The 24,987-nt window shown below is 40.0% G+C and overlaps 1 protein-coding gene across 2 annotated transcripts; it reads right to left on the bottom strand.

The window, feature by feature from the left end:
* Window positions 1–6,798: 6,798 nt before the first annotated feature.
* Window positions 6,799–24,887, bottom strand: LOC124135617 (cytochrome P450 2U1-like). Of its 2 annotated transcripts, none has more exons than XM_046501026.2 (6): window positions 23,958–24,886; window positions 12,233–12,445; window positions 11,470–11,599; window positions 10,760–11,022; window positions 9,374–9,501; window positions 6,799–8,818 (listed from the first exon to the last, which is right to left on the bottom strand). In XM_046501026.2, exons 1-6 carry the CDS (start codon window positions 24,510–24,512, stop codon window positions 8,590–8,592), a joined length of 1,518 nt encoding a protein of 505 aa, XP_046356982.1. In that variant the 5' UTR covers window positions 24,513–24,886; the 3' UTR covers window positions 6,799–8,589. The 2 variants fall into 2 exon arrangements, with proteins under 2 accessions (XP_046356982.1, XP_046356983.1); XM_046501027.2 differs by having other exon boundaries at window positions 8,647–8,818; window positions 10,755–11,022; window positions 23,958–24,887.
* Between the last annotated feature and the right edge of the window lie 100 nt (window positions 24,888–24,987).

Below are 24,987 nucleotides of genomic sequence, written 5' to 3'. Positions count from 1 at the left end.
CGTGTCATATCTGTGGCCAAGTGATCAGGCAAGTGTCAGGTTGCACGATATGGGTTCCAATGTCTGAAGCTCTATCCCACTCTTTGATGTTTATACATGTATACATATGTGTGCGAGTGTGTGTACGTGCGAGTGTGTGTGTTTGTACGTCAATTCTGTGTTTATATTCTGATGTCTACGTACGCGCGTGTATGTGTGTGTTAATACCTCAGTTTTGTGTTAATACACTCATCAATTCCTGTTTAAACATCCTTTCTGTGTTAATACATTCATTCTGTGTTTATACTTTAATTTTGTGTTTATACTTTAATTTATTGTTTATACAGTGATTTTTGTGTTTATACATACATGTACATGTTTGTTAATACAAGTATTCTATGTGGGGACTATCTTTTTATCAATATCCAGTTTGTTTTATACATCCAATCTTTGTTGATAAATACCATCTTTGTTTATAAATAAAACTAAATATTTAGAAATGGGGTTATTTCAAATGATTACAAATGAAAAAACAAAATAATATACACATGTATCACTATGAACAAACAGATTGGCTCTTTTCCTGATTTCCCTTCCGAGGCAGTCTCATAAGTACTCTATTGGAGAGAGATCACGTGAACGTGACGGCCGAGGAAACAAGTTGATCTTATTCCCGTTCATAAAATTGGTCGCAATCTTTGCAATGTGAGAAGCAAGGGTGGACATAGCCTTTTTTAAAGGGAGGGGTAAAAAAATATCAAAATACTCTCTCAGTCAATTGTACTGACCTGCCTATGAGCAATGGCGTTATACTGCCGGACAAAAACCCGTTCCACGTCGATTTTGAATGAATGCTACTAGTACTGGTCTGATCACCTGGTCAATATAACGCTGAGCTGCCATGTTGCCCTGAACTGTTGCCAGTGGCGTCTTGTTCTCTCCGCAGATGCCTCCCCAAACCGTCACACCACCCCAATCATATGGTTGAACTTGCATCACGCAGGGCGGCACCTGACGTTCTCCTTTACGTCAATATACATGAGTTCTTCCATCAGTGTGATAAAGACAGAACCGACTCTCATCGCTGAAGAGCACACGGTTGCCAGTTGCCGAGTGACCCGTGAAGATCTGGGGTAGAATAGGTCTTCAGAAACCCATGCTTGCCGTAAAAGGCGACTATGCTTGTCGTAAGAGGCGACAAACGGGATCGGGTGATCAGGCTCGCTGACTTGGTGCATGGATCAATGCTCATAATGTCAATCACTTGATTGTCTTGTCCAGACTCGATTATTTACAGACTGCCGTCATGTTGCTGTAATATTGCTGAGTGCGGCGTTAAACAACAAACAAACAAACAGTTGAGATTGAGAGTTCCTGCAGCGTTATGTTTCAATAATTCAATCATGTCGCAAATGGTTTGGGTTTTTTCCAAATGCTATTTGTGTTCTTTCTTTTGGACTTGTGTTAATGTCTTTGCTCATGAAACTGACAATGGAAATGGTAATTCAATAGTGATCCAGCCAACATTTCCGAACATCACAATGTAAAACACATGGGCCAAATTTTCGCTGGCTATCCTATAGTGTCATGACAAAAATGAGCTGTAAATAAAAAAACATCGGCTCCTCCTTACGTTTGAGTGAGTGAGTGAGTGAGTGAGTTTGGAATAACGTCAAATCATAACAGTCAAGTTATATCACAACGTATCAGCTTAATGTGAGGGGAAAACCCGACGTGATGCAGGTCTCAGACGTGTACCACTTTGGGGAAATCCACGAGCACGGGTACGGTGCAGATTAACCCAGAAACATAATCGGGACGAACTGCGATTCCAACACATCCTTTCCTTGACAAAGTTTCTTCATGAGAGTAGTGAATGTATGAGTTGTTTTCACACAATATTTCAGTATTTATTTGGGGCGGTCATGTAGCCTAGTGGTTAGGCCCTCGTCACGCCGAAGACCCGGGTTCAATTCCCGACATGGGTACAATGTGTGAAGCCCATTTCTGGTGTTCCCCGCCGTGACATTGCCGTGATATTGGATATATTTGTGTCAGGGTCTGTATGGTCTCTGGTATGACTGACTAACACGCTCCCTTTGCTAATTAGAAAAACCCATGAAATGTTGACCCCATGACCCCTTAATATCTTTGACGTCATGGTCGCCTGGTGTCATGTTGCATGAGACACAGAGGATATCTAACGGTTGTTGACAAATACGCTGTTTTTCTTATCGAGTGGCAATTAGAATCGGCGACAATATCAGACCCACAGGCCCTTGTGACGTTGCTTAAATATGTCTCGATCGATTAATATTAATATGGTTATTCTAACGATCCCAATATAGGATATGTCTCAGTTCTTTATTTATAGCATCGATGTGGCCCACACGCCACGTTGAAACCAACAAATGGCCGACATCAAACTCGCACAGAATGGGGGCGTGTCTGATAGCAGATCTCTGATTGGTCGGTATCTCCCAGATCACTGGTTCTGTTCTGATGATTGTTATGACACCACTGCGTGAAACGTTAGACTGTGAACGAACCTAGAATTGAACTGCTTTTAACAGAATTGAACTGAACTGATTTTAACAGAACTCAACTGATTTTAACAGAACAGAACTGAACTGATTTTAACAGAACTGAACTGAACTGCTTTTAACAGAATTGAACTGAATTGATTTTAACAGAACTGAACTGAACTGATTTTAACAGAACTGAACTGAACTGATTTTAACAGAATTGAACTGAACTGATTTTAACAGAACTGAACTGAATTGATTTTAACAGAATTGAACTGAACTGATTTTAACAGAACTGAACTGATTTTAACAGAACTGAACTGAACTGATTTTAACAGAACTGAACTGATTTTAACAGAACTGAACTGATTTTAACAGAATTGAACTGAACTGATTGTAACAGAATTGAACTGATTTTAACAGAATTGAACTGATTTTAACAGAACTAAACTGAAGTGATTTTAACAGAATTGAACTGAGCTGATTTAAACTGAACTGAACTGAACATACACTCATGTCGGACGTTAGATCCAGCATGGGCACTAGATGAATAACTCAGGTATTGATTATATGACAGTGTATGTACATTAGAACAATATTACAATCTCATAAACGTCTTTTCTGAGCAGTCAGATCAGATAAACAAGACAAATTCTGAAGAGAAATAACATTTAAACATTTATGAAATATGAATACCGGTAGAATGACACCCTGTCCTTAAGTAATGAACCTTTATGTGAGTGGATGGACTGTGTGGTCAAAAGTGGATGTATACATGCGTGTCATTATCACCACGATTATAGTGAAGGCATTCAGTTATAGAGAATGAATGAACTTCATTAAAGTCTACTATACATGATCACAAAGATGATTTTTTTTGTCCCGGGGATGGGTGTTCATTAAAGATTTCCCCTGACCCCTTCCTTTGGACCTAGTGGAATGAAACTTGGCATAGGTATTAGTCTTTCTCCACATAGGAACCACCAAGAGTTACACACTTCTCCCATCGTTTTATGCAACTATGGAGACCTCGCTTGTAAAAGCACTCATTTTGCGTCTCAAACCAGGACTTGACTTCAGAAATCAGTGTTTCATCATCTGTGAAACGTTTTCCCTTCAAAAATGACTTCATGGTTGGAAAGAGGTGGAAGTCAGATGGTGCAAGGTCAGGAGAGTAAGGAGGATGTGGAAGGATTTCATAGCCACAGGACCGCGCGTCTGGCTGGGCAACATGAGAGTTGTGTACTGGAGCATTGTCTTGCAGGAGACGGACACCCTTGGTCAGCATGCCACGCCTCTTAAGCTTCATAGCGTCCCGCAATTTCCGCAGCAGTGAAGCATAATAAGCTCCTGTAATTGTGGTACCCTTTGCCAAGAAATCCATCATCACAACTCCGTGCTGGTCCTAAAACACCGTGAGCATGACCTTGCCTGAAGAGGGTTGGACACGTGTCTTCTTTGGGGGTGGGGGTGGGGGGAGGGGTGGGGGGGGGGGGGGGGGGGGGGGGAACTCCACATGCTTCTATTGCATCGACTGAACTTTAGTCTCAGGATCATAGTGATGGACCCATGTTTCATCCTGTGTGATAAGTCTGTTTGCCTGTTTTTTTTGGCACATGTCCAAAAGATCCTTTGAGCAATTGACTCGTTCCTGCTTTTGGAATGGTGTGAGCAACCTGGGAATCCATCGTGCAGACACCTTATTCATGTTCAAATTGCCATGGATGATTTTTTCCACAGACCCTACACCGATCTTGAAATCTTGTGCTAACTGGCGAACAGTTATACGTCGGTCTGCCAAAATGGCGGTCTCCACTTGATGGATAGTGTCCTCATCAATGGCTGAATGGGGGCGACCAGGAATGGCAGCTGTTTCCACAGATGTCCGACCACACTTGAACTGGCGATGCCAGTGTTTAACAACGTCATATGATGGGGCATCTTCCCCATAAGTTGCTTTCATTTCATCAAAAGTTCCTTTTGTTGTGCGACCTTTCAAATATAAAAACCTAATCACTGCTCGGTATTCTACTGGCTCCATTGTCACACCCTACTCGATCATAACACCTGTAAAAGTGGTAAGATTAATAGTTCGGTGCTGCAAATTCAGACATAACCCATAGATACATGTATCATTACACATGTGAAATTTCAAACAAATATGATAACCCTAAGTGGTTTAGGGGAAATCTGTAATGAACACCCCTCGTATGTGTAGCGAAATTCCTAACTGAATTGACAGATTGCAATTTAAGAAAACGTACAACTTCACGGATAACAACTTCTGGTTTATTGCATATAGCGACGTTACGATACAGATTCTTATCAAGCTGGAGTAAAGATGTGTGATAAGGGTGTAAGAATCTACATCAAAACGTCGCTGTGTGCACTAAACCTGAAGTTGTTATCTATAAAGTTGTACGTTCTCTTACCCACCAACATCGAGCGTGTCAATCAAACAGTTAGATTGCAATTTGATGAAAGCAATTGTATAATTATATTAACATTATAAATTATTTCTGATATGATTAATAAACCAGGGGATGTTACAATAACAGTAGATACTTGATATTTGTTGCTTCTATTCAATTACTTCGAAAATTTTAAATTGTATTTTTCAGACAGAAATATTGAAAGGAACAGACTTCCCAGTAACACACTCATTAGTTTGAAAAAAAATTTCATGATGTCCTAGTGAGTTGATGTGAATATATTTCCTCAGCCTACATCATCTGAACATCTAATGCTCTTTCTGTCAGCGTTTTGTTTGTGTCTGTAATAAAACCTGTCATGACCACCAGATGAAATCAAATGGGTATCACTGAAAACTTCAAAGGACATGGTAGAAATCAGCCACACTACAAGTCATGATAATACCAATTCAGATCAGCAACATCTTGCGCATGTGGATTATGACGTTCACACTGTTAGCCGCGCAGCAGAGAAATCCAAACAGTCCTTTCACAATTGACTGTTGATTTATGTTTGTTGTTTATTTGTTGTTTAACGCCGCTCTCAGCAATATTCCAGCTATTTGACGGCGGTCTGTAGATAATCCAGTCTGGACTGATTTTATCTGTTTTCTTTTTTTTATCTTATGCCAGTGCTGAATGTCACTGATAATTTCAATATAAGCATTGAAATATCACATTGTTATAAAATACAATGACGTGGATATAACTATCACCGATTCTTTTCCTAAAGACTCAATACAGCTGCCATAAACAACTACCGCGGATTCCGTTGTGCGACAAAGCTGCCATACAGGTTGTGTAAGTGAGTATGGTTTTACGCCGCTTTTAGCAATATTCCAGCAATATCACGGCGGGGGACACCAAAAATGGGCTTCACACATTGTACCTATGTCGGGATTCGAACGAGCAAACGCTTTAACCACTAGGCTACCCCATAAAGGTTGAACAGCACGTACTTCGCGTGAAGCTCCGGGTTAGAATAGGTCTTCTGCAATCCATGTTTGTCGTAAGGGGCGACTAACGGGATTGGGTGGTCAGACTCGCTGACTTTGTTGATGAATGTCATCGTATCCCAATTGCGTGGATCGATGCTCATGATATCAATCACAGGGTTGTTTGGTCTAGACTATTTACAGACCGCTGTCATATAGTTGGAATAATGTTGAGCGCGGCGTTAAACAACAAACTAAACAAATACAAGCTTTTAGACTTGGTAAAGTATATACACAGTCTCTTAACATATAATATATGTTAGGGGAGATAACCCCTTCTACTACATTTTCCCTTTATCAAGATCTAACCACATGAAGCGTAGTAAAATCCGACCCGTCTCGCGAGAGATAATTGATACGCCAGCAAAGAGATTCTTCGAGTCTCTGTGAAGTAGGTATTTGAGTATGATAAATGGAGAGACATCATCTAAACTCAAAAATATTAAACCATAACAGGATGCGAATCAATAATGTGCTTCGTTCCGCTCTTAGTTTTTAGATTTTATTGGACTACTATGTGTAGCAATATTCCAGCTATATGACGGCGGTCTGTAAATAATCGAGTCTGGATCAGACAATCCAGTGAATAACGACATGAGTATCGATCGCAATTAGGATAAGATGACACCAAGTCTGACCACCCGATACATTTAGTCGCCTCTTACAACAAACACAGGTTGATGGGCAGCAAAGAACTCCCAAATGTACCGCTTTTTACGAATCTTTGTGTATTGTACTTGTAATTCACCGAAGAAGGCCAATGTATTCACTGTATTAGACATATGTATTGACTGAAGTAGACATATGTATTGACTGAAGTAGACAATGTTTTATGTATTCACTGAAGTAGACAATTTATTCACTGAAGTAGACAATGCATACACTGAAGTAGACACATGTTTTATATATTGACTGAAGTAGACAAAGTATTCACTGAAGTAGACAATATATTGACTGAAGTAGACATATGTATTGACTGAAGTAGACAATGTTTTATGTATTCACTGAAGTAGACAATTTATTCACTGAAGTAGACAATGCATACACTGAAGTAGACACATGTTTTATGTATTGACTGAAGTAGACAAAGTATTCACTGAAGTAGACAATATATTGACTGAAGTAGACATGTAATAAATGAAGTAGACAATGTATTCACTGAAGTAGACACGTATTTTATGCATTCACTAAAATAGACAATGCATACACTGAAGTAGACACATGTTTTATGTATTCACTGAAGTAGACAATGCATTCACTGAAGTAGACAATGCATTCACTGAAGTAGACAATGCATTCACTGAAGTAGACACATGTTTTATGAATTCACTAAAGTAGACAATGTATTCACTGAAGTAGACAATGCAGTCACTGAAGTAGACAATGCATACACTTAAGTAGGCACATGTTTTATGAATTCACTAAAGTAGACAATGTATTCACTGAAGTAGACAATGCATTCACTGAAGTAGACACATGTTTTATGTATTTACTGAAGTAGACAATGTATTCACTGAAGTAGACAATGCATACACTTAAGTAGGCACATGTTTTATGAATTCACTAAAGTAGACAATGTATTCACTGAAGTAGACAATGCATTCACTGAAGTAGACACATGTTTTATTAATTGACTGAATTAGGCAATGTATTCACTGAAATAGACAATGCATACACTGAAGTAGACACATGTTTTATGTATTTACTGAAGTAGACAATGTATTCACTGAAGTAGACAATGCATACACTGAAGTAGACACATGTTTTATGTATTCACTGAAGTAGACAATTTATTCACTGAAGTAGACAATGCATACACTGAAGTAGACACATGTTTTATGTATTGAATGAAGTAGACAATGTTTTGACTGAAGTAGACAATGTATTCACTGAAGTAGACACGTATTTTATGCATTCACTAAAATAGACAATGCATACACTGAAGTAGACACATGTTTTAAGTATTCACTGAAGTAGACAATCCATTCACTGAAGTAGACAATGCATTCACTGAAGTAGATACATGTTTTATGAATTCACTGAAGTAGACAATGTATTCACTGAAGTAGACAATACATTCACTGAATTAAACACATGTTTTATGCATTCACTGAAGTAGACACATTTTGTATGTATTGACTGAAGTAGACCATGTATTCACTGAAGTAGACGATGCATACACTGAAGTAGACACATGTTTTATGTACTGACTGAATTAGGCAATGCATTCACTGAAATAGACAATGCATACACTGAAGTAGACACATGTTTTATGTATTGACTGAAGTAGACAATGTATTCACAGAAGTAGACAATGCATTCACTGAAGAAGACACATGTTTTATGTATTTACTGAAGTAGACAATGTAATCACTGAAGTAGACAATGCATTCACTGAAGAAGACACATGTTTTATGTATTTACTGAAGTAGACAATGTAATCACTGAAGTAGACAATGCATTCACTGAAGAAGACACATGTCTTATGCATTTTCTGAAGTAGACAATGAATTCACTGAAGTAGACACATGTTTTATGTATTCACTGACGTAGACAATGCATTCACTGAAGTTAGTATTAATGTGCACTGTATATATTAACTGAACCAATTAAATGTTTTCACTGAAGCAGAGGACGGGTATCTCTCAGTTCCACCTTGCACAAGACTTTCTCTGGTTGAAGAATTAAACCTGGTGACCAGGTTCTCACATCGGACGATGACGTCATCCCGCCCTCTGGAGGTAGAAACTTGAAATGCTGGCATAGAGTAGTTATTAATAGAAACATCCTCGTTTTGGCAAACACTTCTCCAGGACATTGTCGTTTTCCTACACCAAATGGCAAGAACCTGTGTCGGCAGAAAATAGAAACTTAGGGCCCAACCATTTGACATTTCGGGAGGAAGATTGTTTAAACATGGTGGTGGGGGTGGGGGGTGGGGGTGGGTGAGGTGGGGTGGGAGGGGGGGGGGGTGTTTTGGGTTCAGATAAAATTGGGTCATTGCATTTATGTAGCGCGTGCGTGCGTGCTCTTGTACTAGTCCGGACTTTTACCGGTCTTTAAGTGTTAGCCCACTGAGATACCATGCCACAGTATAACATCAATGGATACACACTCAGGCAGTGTATATTGACTCCAAGGCCGACCAGTCCATGTTTTATCCTCTTAATACCAAACACCAGGCAGGGTAACAACAAGTACCATCTTTTAACATCTTTTGGTATGACCCGGCCGGGGATCAAACCACCGACCTTCCGCTCTCTGGGCAGACGCTCTATCCATAAAACCACGGAGGCGGTCCATATTTTAAGTGGTGAAGATACAAGTAAGTTTGGTTCGATGCCTTTTAATGATGTATCTTGAAAGCTGATCATACTTAAGAATGTACAAAAGGATTGTTTACCGTTGCCGAACTGGATGATCTGGCGGCAGTAGGTGACCTTGGTCATCAAGGAAACGCTCGGGCCGAAACACCCATGGGGAGTCCCACACCTTCTCGTCATGTGCCATTGACCAGAAATTGGCCAAAATCTGTAAAAAGACGAATTAAGTAATCTGTAAAACAAGGAGTATAATCAAGAATAGCACCAAGACGGTAAACATTCAAGTCGAATGTGTCAAATGTTGTGAAATCTTCAGCCACCAAGAAAGGGAATTGTGGTTGTGGTTATTGTGAAAGTACAACATGTTCATGTCAAGTGTGACCATATTTGAACAAAGACGTTGACGGGTGCAACCGGTGGAGCAGGATACGCAAACACTTGGTATCATTACTATCTGATAGCTGTTCTCAAGCACATGCTCATGGTACAATCATGGAAGCAGAGCTTTCTTGTGGCTATAGAAAGGGTTTTGTCGCGTGTATTTATATGTATGATATTATAATTCGCAACATCATGAGTGGAGATGATGGTGCATAAAAGAAACGTATAATTAATTTCACCAAGGTTCAGCTTGATCGCTGTGATATTCTAACGTTTAATTATATAAAAATTGCAAAAGAAGGTTTATGTCTGAAACTATATGCCACGATTTAATTTGTTTGGAGCACAGCGTTTTGAAAGGGAGGGGGTGAGTGAGTGAGTAAGTGGTGCTTTAAGCCGCATCAGCAATATTCCAGCTATTCGCGGCTAGAAAGAGAGGGAATGCACTACAGCATGCTAGATGAGCATAATTCGGGAAAAAATGAGTAGTAAAACATTACACGTTGTTTATTCAATGTGGACAACAGAGTTGACATGGATTACCACCTTTCTCTTTATCCCAATGCGACGTGTAGGTACAGATGCTAGTACGCTTTTCATGCATCTTCTAAAGGACACTCAAACAATTCATTGTAACTTCATTTTGAAGCATGATGTTTTGTTTGTTGTTTTACGCCGCCCTCGGAAATATTCCAGCTATATGACGGCGGTCTGTAAATAATCGAATCTGGACTAGACAATCCAGTGATTGATATCATGAGCATCGATCCACGCAATTGGGTAGGTTGGTTGGTTGGTTGGTTTGTTGTTTAACGCCTCACTCAGCAATATTCCAGCGATATGACGGCGGTCCACGCAATTGGGATACGATGACATGCATCAACCAAGTCAGCGCGCCTGACCACCCGATCCCGTTAGTCGCCTCTTACGACAAGAATAGAAAGCATGATGTAGTAATATGTTTTCGTATACGCTTATATGTCTCAGTAAACTTGACAAAAGAGGGACGCGCACAGAACGCTCTGGCTCCGCGTTTGTCGGAGAACATGAACACCTTATATATAGAGGTTTCTGCCAGACCTTACAATTGAATCCTTGGGTATCCTGTAGCTGTCTATCTCCATGTCCTTGTTGGTCCGGTGTGGTAGGGATACCGGCCCGTGGGTTAGGTATCTCAGGACTTCCAGTACCATGGCATCCACATACGGAATTGACCCTCTGTCCACGACATTGACCTTTCGGTCGCCTACGCTGGCCTTGATGTGTTCGTACAGCGTGTCTTGAAGATCCGGTTGTTCCATCAAAGCGAGGAAAAGACCAAGTAACGTCCCTCTTGTTGTCAGGTATCCTGTGAGGGGAGTCACGTGGGTGTCAACACTGCACTATCACACACATACACGCACGCACGCACACAGAGAGGCAGAGTTGAGGTTAGACTTCACTCCAGGACCGTGCAGAAGTCCCTCTTTAAGACATTAACGCTCCCTCTTTAAGACACTAACGTCGCCTCATTTAAGACAGGAAGCCTCCATCTTTAAGACGCCCTAAAGCTCCATCTTTAAGAAGCACTACCGCTCCCTCATTAAGTGAGTGAGTGAGTGTGATTTTACGCCGCTTTTAGCAATATTCCAGCAATATCACGGCGGGGGACACCAGAAATTGGCTTCACACATTGTCACATTGTTCGGGCTGACGAGCGAACGCTTTAACTACTAGGCTACCCGACCGCTAATTCAATTGAACTTGTTAAAAATGCAAAGGACATTAGTTCTTTAAATGATGACAGAAAACTTACCAGCTGAGATTATTTCTAGCATTATAAACCGGATGTGATCATCCGCCATCTTGGATTTGTCGCTCATGTTGTGTTGAGTTTCTAAGGCAGCTTGAATCAAACCGCGGGGCTCACCCGGGATGTACTGGGCCTTAAAAACAAACAAGAAATTAAGAGTAAAATACAGTAAAGTAAAGAACAATAATAGAGCATTGCAAACACGGAACAGCGTCGGGGAGTGCAGCTTTAAATTTCTTATTGCATCCTCTTTTAGCCCCCTGACCTCAACATATTTCATGTACAGCTACAAATTCCTGTTTTTCACATGGTATATATTTTTCTTCCGGTATCGCGTTACTTACGAAAACAACTTTACATATCACCAGTGTGTATACTTGAGAAGATCATCTTGAACCTTGACAGCCTACATCCTGAAAGCTGAATTTGGGAGGAAAAGAATTGTGCAGAGTTGCGGGCCTTAGACGTGCCAGGACCCTATGGGCATGGCTTCAAATTCTGGTTCACCCAGACTATGTTTATAGGTTTCAGCACCGTGTTCGTGGATGTCACCACAGTGGTAAACGTTTAACACCTTCATCACTTCGTGTTTGCTTCCCACATAAAGTTGATACATCGTTATATGACTGACATATTGTCCAAAGTGGTGTTAAGCCCAACTCACATAATCACTTAAAATACGAAATTATAGCCAACAAACATACTAATTATAGGAAATCTAACGATATCCATTAACTAAAAGTGGAGATTCAAAGTAAAACGTTACCTTCATATTCTCATATATGGATGCGTACAGCGCTTCTATACAAGATTTCACATTGTCGCACTTCGTTTTGAGAGGCCCCGGTAGATAGCGCAGGAAAGGCATTATAGTCAGAGGTTGGTCAACTTCTAGTCCAAACAACCTGTTGACAGCGCTGTTGTACTCTTTCATCTGGCGGAGTGTAGAATCGCCATCGTTTGGACGTTCATCTGTCAGCTAAGGAAAGGCAATATGAAAATGTTTGTTACTGTTGCGCAAAAAAAACATTTGTATTTTTGGAACCTGTATTACCTATTATTTCCCTCGAGACTCTGATTTGGAAAAAATACAATTAATATAAATTCAAAACTCACCAAACTGGTAAAAATGAATGGTTTTACTTAGACACCCACCCACTAAAGCGGTGTCGGGTAATACAAAACAACCGGCTATTACCCCAAAATATCTAATTTTATTTCCGTGTTTTTTTCTCACATCGCCTATTGTAACCGTTATTTCTGTGTGCAAATTGATAAAAGTAAATTTCCTCTTCAGAAAGGTGTTTCGCCTGATACGCAGAAAGTTTCTAAAGTTTCATTAGACAAAGTCATAACTATGCAATATTGCACAGACGTCAGTGAGAAAATACAGCACTCTCCTACCCAGAGTTCCATGCGGCCGGTGTCACGAAATATATTCGCCCCCAGAATAAAGTCTCCCCCCGGCGAATTTATACCGGTACAGTTCCGCCCCTCTCGAAATAAACTCTCCCCCACCCTACGAAATAAAGTCTCCCCCCAGAATATTTCCACCCCCGGTCGTTTTATAAATCCTTGCCATGCAGTTCAATAGTTGATGTTATTTTGGGTTAGGTAATATTGTAATCTATTTTTAGCCATTGATTCCATTACTTTGCATAAGTTTGAAGTTGAGATTTTGGTCGATATGAGTTAGCTTGATTAGCTGGTTTATTAGATTAGGGATTGGTATGACTAGGGCCTGTTTCCAGGGAGTAGGATATAGTTTTAGGTTGTTTTTTTTAATTATTTGTTCAGAAGTTAGGTCTAATCCTGGGGCTGTGCCCTTTTTCCTGTTTTGGATTACGTAGAGGAGCTCCTCCATTTTGTAGGGTTGGTTTATTTCTAGATTGTTATTGTTTGGTTCTTTTGTGGGTTTGTTTTTTGTTTTAAGTTTATCTTGGAATTTTTGGCTGAAGTTGGTGCTACTGCTAACGGCCGAAAAGTGGTTGGCGAGATTATTTGCTTTTTGGGCGGGGTTGGTTGAGTTGTTAATGTTAGTTTTTTATGTCGTTTTAAGCCTCTAATGGCGTGGATTTTGCGCCAGACCGTTCTGACCGTTGGCATCTGTACGGTTTTTTATACATTCGCAGAATTTTTTCCAGTCTCTACTTTTGGCTATTTGGACTAGTTTTTGAACCTGGTGGTTTAGTTCGTGGGCTAAGTTTAGATGTGTGTAGTCGCGTTTTGCTTTATTGAAGGCTGATTTACGTTTTCGTCTAGTCTGTTCTATTTCCTCATTCCACCATGGTACCGTGGGTTTGCCTGATGTTTTGAAGGGGATGGAGGTTTTGGCTGCCTTTATTATATATTAGTCTGTTAGGTTTTTACAATAGGTTTCTGGGTCATTATTTTCTATTTCGTTTAAGTTAGCTTCGTTGCAGATATCTTGGGATTGGTCCCAGTTAGCTTATTGTAATAGAATTTTGGTTCTTGGTTTTCTGTTTTGATTGGTACGGTTGTATTTACTATGGTTATGTTTATCGGGAAGTGGTCACTACCTAGCGGGACGTCGTGCACTTCCCATTGAGTACTTTGAGATAGATCTGCGGTGCATATGGTTAGGTCGATAGCCGACATTTTTTGGTTTATCTTATCGTAACTCGTGGGTTGGTTGTTATTTAGGAGTACTAGGTCGTTTGTTTCTATCCATTCGGAGATTAATTTGCCATGATGATCTATTTTATCATCTATGCTCCATGTAGGATGGTGAGCGTTAAGTTTCCTAGGAATATAGTAGATTTATCGCTTATTTGAAGTAGTTTGTTTAGATCCTCAGGTTGGACTTTCGTTCCGCCCAGTGGTATATATTTATGATGTTTATTTTTCGGTTATTTAATGTGATTTTAATGCAGTTGGCTTCTAGGTTTGGCGTGTCTATTTTTATTTCTTCGTAATTTATATCTTCCCTGATAAATATGATTAGTCCTCCTGCGGCTCTTCTTGTTTTTGGTTTAGCTCTGTCAGTTCTAACTTAGTTGTAGTTAGGTAGTGTGGATTTGGATTTTTTTGAGAATTTGGTTTCCTGGATACAAGCAATGGGAGGGCCTTTATTTAGTTTAAGTTTAGTTTTTAGTTCATGGCCGCGGGAGGTGAGTCCGTTGGCGTTCCACTGAAAAATATTTAGTCCTTCCATTATTGGGTTCGGGTGATAGGTGATTTAATTTTTAGTTTTTATTTTATTCGGTGACTTCTTTTAGGTGGAGGTTAAAGAGGAAGAAGAAAAGATCGGTTAATTTTATATTGAAAGCTACTTTGTGGAAGGATTTCATGCTAGCTTTTGGTGAGTTTTGACTATGCATGTATACTAGGAGTATTTAGGAGGTTATTTAGGTTTTGGGTGTTGGCTGGTTGGGGAGTTTTGCGGTTTAGTTATTTCTTCCTTTTGGGGGCTGAGAGGGAATTTTGGTTTGTTTTAGTTGGAGTAGTGTCTATTGTTTCCTCAGTAGTGGAGAAATCTTCATCATCGGTTAGATTAGGTTTAGCTGTTTGAGTTTCCATAGGACGAAAACACATTAAATGGCCTGGCCCGTGTGCGAAATACGCATCAGTCGAAATGCGCAGGTTGAATCTCAAAAGTAAGTAAGTAAGTAAGTCAATAGTTGAGGGTATTGCCTAAAAGTCGGGCCAGCCGGGCCAAGACGGACCAAAGTGTTATTGGCTAATTTCTTCATTATCGGTGATCATACCTACATATCATTGATGCAACATAGACACATGAGATTTATGAACAAGCACCAACCAAAAATGAGATGTAAGCGTCGCTGATCTAGGTACATGTAAAAGATCAATCGTTAAACGAAATAAGATTTGAAACGTATCAAATACTTCCAGCTATCCTGATACAAATTTCCATCTGTCGGCGTGGCGTTTATATTTATAGGAACGTACTATTGCTAAGTAAATACCACTTTATAATGTCACTGTTGATCGTATTTAAAGCAGACACGTTTGTTATAGTAGACCTCTTCTCCCCATACTCTCAACTGTCACGCAAGTGTTCGGTCCGACTTGGCCCGGGCTGTCAAGATCAACTTAAACCTCACAGATGTAACATGAAATGGACTCACACCTATAGACTAGTATTATATCTACCTTAATACCACTTTATAGTGTCTCAGATCGCGGTATTTAAAAAAATAAGGTGCTCAAAGTGAAGCGCTTTTCCCTCTACATTATCAACAGTCTCTATCAGAAGTGTTTGTGTTCTGTCAGACTTGGCCCGGGCTGTCAAAATCAACTTTAAACACACAGATGTATCATCAAATGTGTTTATATCTATAGACAAGCAAATCACTTCTGATAGACTTACTTACTTATATTAGGAGATTTTACGTGCGCTTTCCGACTGGAGCGTATTTCGCACACGGGCCCGGCCGGGCCATTTAGTGGTATAAAAGTGGTAGCGAGAGGAGTGCAACCAAGGAGGGGGGTTTAGTGGTTGCTTATATAAAGTTTTGAAATTTTGAGATTTGGAATACATGCCTTGGGGGAGTGGTTGGGACTAAGGGAGTGTGTGGGGGTGAGTTGATGTTTTTTGGATGTTTAGTGTTGGTGGTTTAGTGAAGTTTTAAATACGGTTAATTAGTTCTGTTTTGGTTAGGTAAATGCCTAGGGCTTTGAAGTTTTCTATTTTATTTTGGGGGTTAAGGATTGCTTCTAAGGTAAGAGCGTTATTTGGATTTAGGTTGGTTTGTAATGTTGTACGTTGTGTGAGGTAGTGGGTGCAATGTAGTAGTACGTGGTCTATTGTTTCTGGGTGAGTGCAGTGTGGGCACTTCCCGTTTGCGTGTTTTTTTAGTTTTAGAAGGTGGTTATTTAGTTTGGTGTGTCCTGTTTGGAGTTTGGTGATTATTCTATCGATTTTTTTGGAGGGATGGAGGATTTTTGGTTTGGTGAGGGGTTTTTTGAGGGTTTTTAGGATTTGGGTTTTTGTGTTTTGATAGAGGTTATGCCATTTTTGGGTGATTTTACGTTTGTTTATACTTTTGATTTCTGCTTTAGATATTGGTAGCTTAAGGCTTATGTCTGGTATTTTTAGGGATTGTTTTGCGGCTCTGTCTGCGTTTTCATTCCCGTAAATTCCTACGTGAGCTGGTATCCAGATAAGTTGTATGTTTTTGCCTGCCTCTGTTAGTTTGTTTACGCTTTTGAGAATTTGGTTTATTAATTTGGGGCGGTTTTTGGTGTTTTTGTTTTGGAGGGCCTGAAGTCCGCTTAGTGAGTCTGAGAGTATTAAGATTTTTTTTGGGTTTTTGGTGTGATGGCTGTGGAGCGCCGTGGCGATACCCATGAGCTCTGCGGTGAATATAGATTGGTTGTTTGGGAGTCGGAAGGATTGAGTATTTTTGACTGGTTGGGCTATATGGACTCCGAAACCTGTGTGATTTGTGATCGGATCAGCGGATCCGTCTGTGTATATGTGACACCAATTTGGCCATTTTTGATGGATGTAAGCTAGTGATGTGCTTTTAGCTAGGTTTGGGTCGGTTTGTTTGTTTATTGTGTTGGCTAGGGATGTGTCTATTTTGGGGATTTTAAGTTTTGGGGTGAATACGTTTGATTGTTTGCAGTTTTGTTGTTGGTTTCCTATTTGGTGTTCGTTATGGTAGTTTATTATTCGTTGGGATATTGGGGTGAGTAGAGGGTGTTTTCTAGTTAGTGCCTGGTTTTGGGGACGTATGTTTTGGTTTAGCATGTTTTGGAGAAGGGGGTTTGATTGAGATGCTGCCCAGAAGTTTAGTGTTAAGTGTTGTCTACGTAAATTTAGTGGCATTTCTCCTGTAAGGGCCTGAAGTGATGTGAGGGAGGTGCCATGTTGAGTACGTGTTACTAGTTTGAGGGCTTGATATTGTATTGAATCTAGTTTTTTGGTTAGGGTTTCGTTTAGGGTATCGTATATGGCACAGCCGTAGTCTAGTTTAGATCTGATTAGGGATGTGTAGAGGCTGAGGAGGGTATCTTTAGAGGCTCCCCAGTTGGAGCCGGTTAGGCATCTTAGTGTGTTTAGATCTTTGCTACATCTGGTGGTTAGGTTTTGGACGTGAGCATCCCAGGAGAGATGCTCGTCGAAGATTAGACCTAGGAATTTAGTTTGCTTTTGAAATATGATTGGTTTATTGTTTAGTTTGAGGAGAGGGGAGGCCCGTCTCATATTTTTGTGTTTGAATACTATTCCTGTCGTTTTTTCGGAGTTTAGGGAGAAGCCCCATTTGTCTGCCCAGTTTTGTATTTTGTTTAGGGATTTTTGTAGTAAGTCCTGAGATGTTAAGATACTTTTGGAGCGGATCCATAGGGCTCCGTCATCCGCAAATTTTGAGGTGTTTATTTTGGGGGATAAGCCATCAAATAGGTCGTTTATCATTATGTTAAAAAGTGTGGGGCTAAGAATGCTGCCTTGAGGGGTGCCGTTTTCCAGGGGACACTGCTCTGACAAGGCCTGGTCTATACCCACTGTAATTTTGCGGTTTTGGAGGAAGCTTTGGATGTAGTTTACGATTTGACCTTTAAGTCCTATTTTTTTAAGTTTTTGGATTAATCCGTTATGCCATACCATATCAAAGGCTTTAGAGAAGTCCAGAAAGATGCCTGTTGTGTATTGTTTGTTTAGTTGACCGGTTTTAATATCCTGTTCGAGACGAGCGAGGTTATCTAGGGTGGAGCGGCCAGGAGTGAAACCGCTTTGATCTGAGTTTATTATGTTATTTTGAGATAGATAGTGTTGAAGTCTATTTTTGGCCATGGATTCCATTACTTTGCAAAGGTTGGAAGTAAGAGAGATTGGTCTATAAGAGTTAGCTTGGTTGGTTGGTTTACCGGGTTTGGGAATAGGTATGATTAGCGCCTCTTTCCAGGGGGTTGGTACATGGCCTTTTATGTAGATTAGGTTATATAGTTTGAGTAGTGTCTGGAGTAATTTAGGGGGGAGTTTTTTTAATATTTGGTAGGAGGTTAGGTCTAGTCCTGGGGCTGTTCCCTTTTTCCTATTTTGGAGTTCATAATTGAGTTCTTCTATTGTGTACGGCTGATTTATTTCTAGGGCGTCATTATTTGGGTCTTGGCTAGGTTTGGTTTCTGTTTTAAGTTTTAGTTGGAATTTGTCACTGAAATTGTTATTACTGCTTTTGGTCTGATAGAGACGATGTTTAGTTTATATGCTAGTCGTTAGGTACAAAGATTGTTTTGTAACTTTAGAAGTTATTAACACGTGTCGTGTCAGCCCTAAGACATTCGCGATTGTCCACTTCCAGAAAACATCCTGTGTTGGTTTAACATGAATTAGTAAAGGTTCATTAGGGATGCCCAACACGTTAATTAATGAAAGACGAGTAGTCAAAACACTGTCATTTCCTGCCCAGGATATCACACCCCTACACACTAAGGTCGGTGAGAAACATTCTCATCAAAGAAAACAGTCAAGACTATAGATTCCCGTCGTCTAGCTACACATCCTGTGATGAATTAAAGGTTGAAGAATTTTAAACTGAACTGTCCTAAGTTTATATCTAAAATTTTGGAATTGGATACAGTGATAAAGTCTTATATACTCATAAATATTGGTTTTATGTTTATGCGCCAAACCGCGCACTATGGAAACAAAGTCGCCGAACTTTTGAGCATACTTTTTGCATAGCATTTCAAAAGCCTGGGTTGTTTGCATTAAAATCAAAACAAAGGAATCTGTAATTAAAATGTGTAAGGTGAAAAAGCTTTTACATAAAAGAGCAAAATACATGGGGGAGAGTAAATATATAATTCTATATAACTTTTCTTGAATGGAGCACATTTGAAAAAAAAAGATAATCCAAGAATATTCGATATTACCGTGTATAAAGAATTTATATAAGTCATATATTTCTAACTTAGATCACCCGTATGTAGCCCAGGTAAAGCATGCACATCGGGGAACATTGTAATGTTGGTACAGTTTATCGTGTCTTCTTGCTTTAGTATTACACATTGGCTTTTCATATTCCTCAAGGTTTGAATGTTTATTTGTTTAATAAAAAAATGTATTTTTTATTATTTTTTTTCTCTCCTTTATTTGTTCTGGGTTATATATTTATCTAAATATACATTTAGTTACTTGTGTGTGTGGTTGTTTCCTTTTATTTGTTGATTTTGATTTTGATTGATTTTGCGGGTATTTTTCTTTCTTTTTTTTGGGGGGGGGGGGGGGGCACTTTTCCTTTCGTTTTTCATAATATTATTTTTTTAAGTTGTATATAACGTATGAATCCCTTCTCAGATTACTTTATCTCATTTCTATATGACGTGCTATTTTACTTCTCTGTGTTTTTCTTGTTTTCTCTTCAGTATGAGGTTATACTGTATCATTTTTACTATTTTGATGGTTGTGGTCGATCAGTTTCGGTGTGTCTTTTTAACAAGGTGTTCTTCATTAAGATTCACGGCCAGCCCGATTGTAACAATTACATGTACACTTTGCTTTGACGATGCCGGTTGATGTTATTCAATACAGGCTGGGGTGGGTTTTTAAAAAAATCTATTCTACATGCTTATCATTTCGGGAAGATGATACACATTTCTCTATATTTTGGGTTACTTTGCTTATCTAATTTCCGATTATCATTCTTAGTTTTACTTTTTCTCTTCGGCTGCGGTGATATCCATCCGAATCCAGGACCTTTGCATAGTCCAGATTTAAAGATTATATATCTAAACGTACGCACTCTTAAAGACAAAGTAGATTTTATCAGTGCTGAATTAGATAGTTATGATGTTGTATGTTTAACAGAAACCTGCTTGCACCATGATATTCTAGCCACTGATATTACACTGATACCATTTTCAAATCGTAGCCTGTATTAAGGAATATATTTTAGATCTTAAATCAGAGTATAACGGACAGCCTGAGCTGGAGGCGCGCGTGGATATGTTGACAGTTTTTACGTAGTTAGTGGTAAAACAGAATGTTTGCGAGGATTAATAAGATTTCTGAATTCTGTTACAACAGTAACCGTACATGTATTTGTTACATTAAGTCATTTCATTCAAATTTGTTTGGTATGATTATGTCTTATAATTATTTTAGGATGGAAGGTACAGTTACCAAATAAAATATGCTGAAATATCAATTCATTATGACCATATTTCATAATCTATTTTTTAAAGTAACCCTCCTTATATTAAAGATAACTATTTAAAGAATATAGTACTTAAAGACATTGCAACAAACCGAATAATCAGGGGGGGGACTTTATACTGAGGGGGGCGCGAAACATATCCGCCCGGGGGAGATTTTATTTCAGAACAGATTCTCCGGGGGAGAATCTGTACCGGTATAAACTCTCCGGGGAGAGAATTTGTACGGGGGAGAGTTTATACCGGGACACCGGCAGCCAGCTAGCAAAGTACCTCTGCCACAGGCCAGAGCCATGTGACGATTCGTCACATCTTTCATAGTCCATTCAAGATATTGCATATGCTTTTCATCCGTTTCATGTTTGACAAGTCTACACATTTTCATAAACAAATGTCAAAGAATGGTTAACTTTCATTCAGAAAGTATGCAAATACGTAAACATCTACTTATTTTTGCTTAGTGATCCTATGTTTACATTGGTTGTACGGCTCCACGTGCTGTCATCGAAGCCCAGCGGAGAGCTAGCGACACGGTCACTTTGATGCATAAATATATATTGTCATGCATCTCACTGTCGCAGTTGTAGTAGCATATCTATATAGTTATGCAAAACAATATGTAAAGCTCCCCCAAATACTTGCATTAGTCCGTTCTATACTGATTTCTGAAAAAGCGCGTTTGTTTACAAACAAGAGAAAAGTCCGGTCACGTGATATGCAAATTAGCCTGTGGCAGTGGCGTTATGCTGAGTCACCACTGCGACGGATCGAGTGTGAAAATACAGGTCCTGTTAGCAGCGCACGCACGCTGTAGAGATTCGTGTCCGGGTAGGGTTACGCCATGCAGACTGTACGTTCAAGTGACAAATGAAGGGTCGACGGTTGCTCACGCTATAACAACCTTTTGAGAGAGAGAGAGAGAGGGGGGGGGGGGGGGGGGGGGGGGGGGGTGTTTCTTTCCAAAAAGAAGATCGAGAGCGCTAAAAACAGATGTCCGGTACAGTATCCCAAATCCAGCCGAAAGGGAAAGTCCCCCGAACAATGTGTAGTCAAGTCCGGTTGAATACCACACTAAATGGTGCTAAAACAGAACCTGTTCCTGTATATACGGAAGTAACTGTATCACCAGGAACCTGTTTTTTTAAGTGCTACAATCTCATTGTTATACGCATCAAGTGAAAACGGTGTTGAATGAATTTGTAGTTGTTGATGCTATAAACTAAAGTAATGTTTGTCCCAACATATATAAGGCTGTTAATCCTCTTTCGGTACACGCGAATCAGAGTCTATTAAGAGCAATATGGGTACGCGGGATGCAAATAGAATCGTACGAAGATTTCGGAGGAGCATCTTCCCGAGGCAAGAGAGTTAACTGACTTTAAACGTCCAGTTTCCACCCTTGCTGAACTGGGCTGGAATTCCTGGGCTCGATCGTAGCGCCACCAGTGGTTATTACGAGTTATGTCTCTTCTTAACCTCTCCTCTGGACCAATCAGATTCCTACTCTCTGTATCACTGGCATTTTATTCAAACAATTCGGCGGCGCCCAGTCAAGACGATAATCAAGATCTATATTGTGATAAAACGGGTCCTACATCGCAAATTGCATCGAATCACGTGAGCACCTTGTTTAAAATCATAAAAAGATTTTTAAAAATGTCTGTTGACAACGAGTTAGCGGTGCACATGCTTTGCAAATCCTGCAATCGACCGAAATCAGCACGACAGTTTACGAACCGGATTTCGATTTCGTTGCGCGATTTTGATTTGACTATGCATAGACTCGTTAGCCCAGTCAAAATGTAACTCCATAATACCAGCCTAGTTCGGCAAGGGAGGAAACTGGACTTTTATAGTCAGTTAACTCTCTTGCCTCGGGAAGATGTCGGAGGAATGGTGTATACGTAACAATTAAAATCTTTAAATTTTATTTTTTTCACTAATTTAATTTGAAATCGAAACTTTTCGCAATGTTTTTTTCAGATTTGTGCAGTAGTACTCGGGATTCAGGGTGGACTGTGAGACGTAAGATACGGCGAGTGAGATGTACGCTTTCAAAAAGGTCGCCCAGAAAACGATTTTTCCGGACCCCAAGCATTCGGATTAACGAGGTCCCACTCTATCTCTTTTCCTTAAACTTGTCAGTAAATATCAGTAAACTACGGTTATAACGAACTCAAAGGGACTACTATTTTAATTCGTTATAACCGTAGTTCGCTATAAGCATATATTCAGCATAACTACAGCAAATAGCCGGGACTAAAATGTTAGTTCGTTATATCCGTCAGTTCGTTATAAGCGTGTTCGTTATAACCGTAGTTTACTGTACTTTGGTTTGTATCAACATACCGACATATGGGGACCCCTGCCAAGCCAGACAGGGAAACTTAAACGACACACACGGCACCTTAACCTTCGGCTCAGTTTTTCTCATAATTCAAGCAATATAATACCTCCGACATTTGGTATTTCGCGTCACGCCTGTAATCTACACAATTGATAAATATAAAGTCACTGGTGGAATGCAGAATTGCTTCGTCCCGTAAACACCAACACCACTCAACGACATTGTGTATCCTTCATGCTCTAGTTGAGGAGTTAATACAACATTACTCATAAGAAAACTAGACCAGAAATAAGCGAGTTAATAAAACTCGTTTGTGCACTTGTGCAAGTATCACTCAAGATTCTCGCGCACCAGTGTATTGTTTCCGTCATCCGAACGGCATTGTTGACGTAATTCGAATCTTGTTGTGATCTATGTCGGAATGACGCTACACAAGAAATGACGTCATAGCTGAATATTGTTACGTCATTCGATAAAAAAATGTGTTTTTCTCGGACAGCGGTGGTGAACATTGCATCTTTCTAAGGGGGAGCTCAAAAGCATTAAAACATTATGGGTAATAAAGAAACTCGTGTAGGAATGCATGTATTACCCTCAAACTCGGGAAATACAAGAATTCTGACACTCGTTTCGTATATCAGTATGACACACATGCTCGCATAATAATCTCTATGACAGCTACCGCGTCATACACATGGGATGTATCGTTTCCCTACACTCGATATATGAACACTATAACTGGGTGCAACTGTACTACAAACAGAGTCATCATGACTGTCCCTGACTTCCTTTTTATGAAAAAAACTCGATACACGGATCTGAATATATGTTTTTTAAATAAAATACCCACTGCAATTTGTTTACTGAATAATTTGTATTCATATCGCATGTTATATGTTAATGGCATCCCGAATTCCCCAATCTGTATCCAAGATTGTTCAGCAATCGCCAATTAAGTGACATCGTTGCAGAAGGGACTTAAAATATATACAATACTTACGAGAATGTGTATGGCATTCAGCAAAAAGTTGGATATTATTTCATCCAGTGGTACTTCCGCGTTCGAGTTAATCTGCAACACAACGCGCCGAAGTTCTTCAATGATCGTGTCCTCAAAGCACTGGACGCCATCCCCGTAGAGTTTCAAGGAACTGTGAAATAGCTTCCTCATTCGTGTGTGATGTTTACCCAAGGAGCTCACTCCTATACACTGGTCCTTGAAAACGAACCTTGAAGCGAACGAGCTCGGTCTATCATTGGTGACCATTTTCAGGGAATCGTCACAGAAAAACCTCTTCATTAACCTCCCCTCGTTAAGGATGACGATATTCTGCCCAAACAGTGCCACTGAAACGATGTCCCCATACTGCCTCGCCCAGCGGTCGGCGTGGACGTGGAGAGTGAAGTTGGAAACAGCATTTACAAAATTGAAGAACGTCCCTAACCCTCTTGGTCCTGGGGGTAAGGGCTTTGACGATATATCTCTCCATTTTTGATAAATCAACACAGAACAGCACACGCTAAGCAGAATCACCAATAAGGTCACTAACTCCATAGCATAGACAGAAATCGTTTCGACGGAAACTCACGGAGTACTGTTGTAAAGTGGAGCTTCCTGGTGTGACGCCACACTTCAACGAGATCGCAGTATGAAATAATTACCCTAACGTACAGTTGTACTGACAACATGGGTGGCTGATCTGGCAGTTGTACATTGTAGGGATTTCGGCCTTTCGCCACATGTAACACAGGTGGGCTATTCAGGTCACAAGGCGAACTGTAGCTTCACTATACCTTGAGATAATTTGAGCCTGGCGCCATTATTCTACCATCTGCGTTGTAGAGTGTCAGGTGTGTGGGGGAGGCTCAGTGAACAACCCTACGATAGCTGTGAACAACGTCAGTGGCGATGGGTTGGGTGGCTCTGACTAACCTGTGCTACGTGCAGGGTGTGTTTGTGTAATCAAATAGTAGAAACGGGGTAATGCTACCCATATTTGTCATTTGAGTGAAAACCGAGTCGCAATAAT

Source organism: Haliotis rufescens, unplaced genomic scaffold (assembly GCF_023055435.1).
Source record: "Haliotis rufescens isolate VD_foot unplaced genomic scaffold, xgHalRufe1.0.p SCAF_92, whole genome shotgun sequence".
In the NCBI taxonomy this organism is placed as follows: domain Eukaryota; kingdom Metazoa; phylum Mollusca; class Gastropoda; order Lepetellida; family Haliotidae; genus Haliotis; species Haliotis rufescens.
The sequence above is the reverse complement of the archived record's forward strand: the minus strand, read 5'-3'. Positions and strand labels throughout refer to the sequence as shown.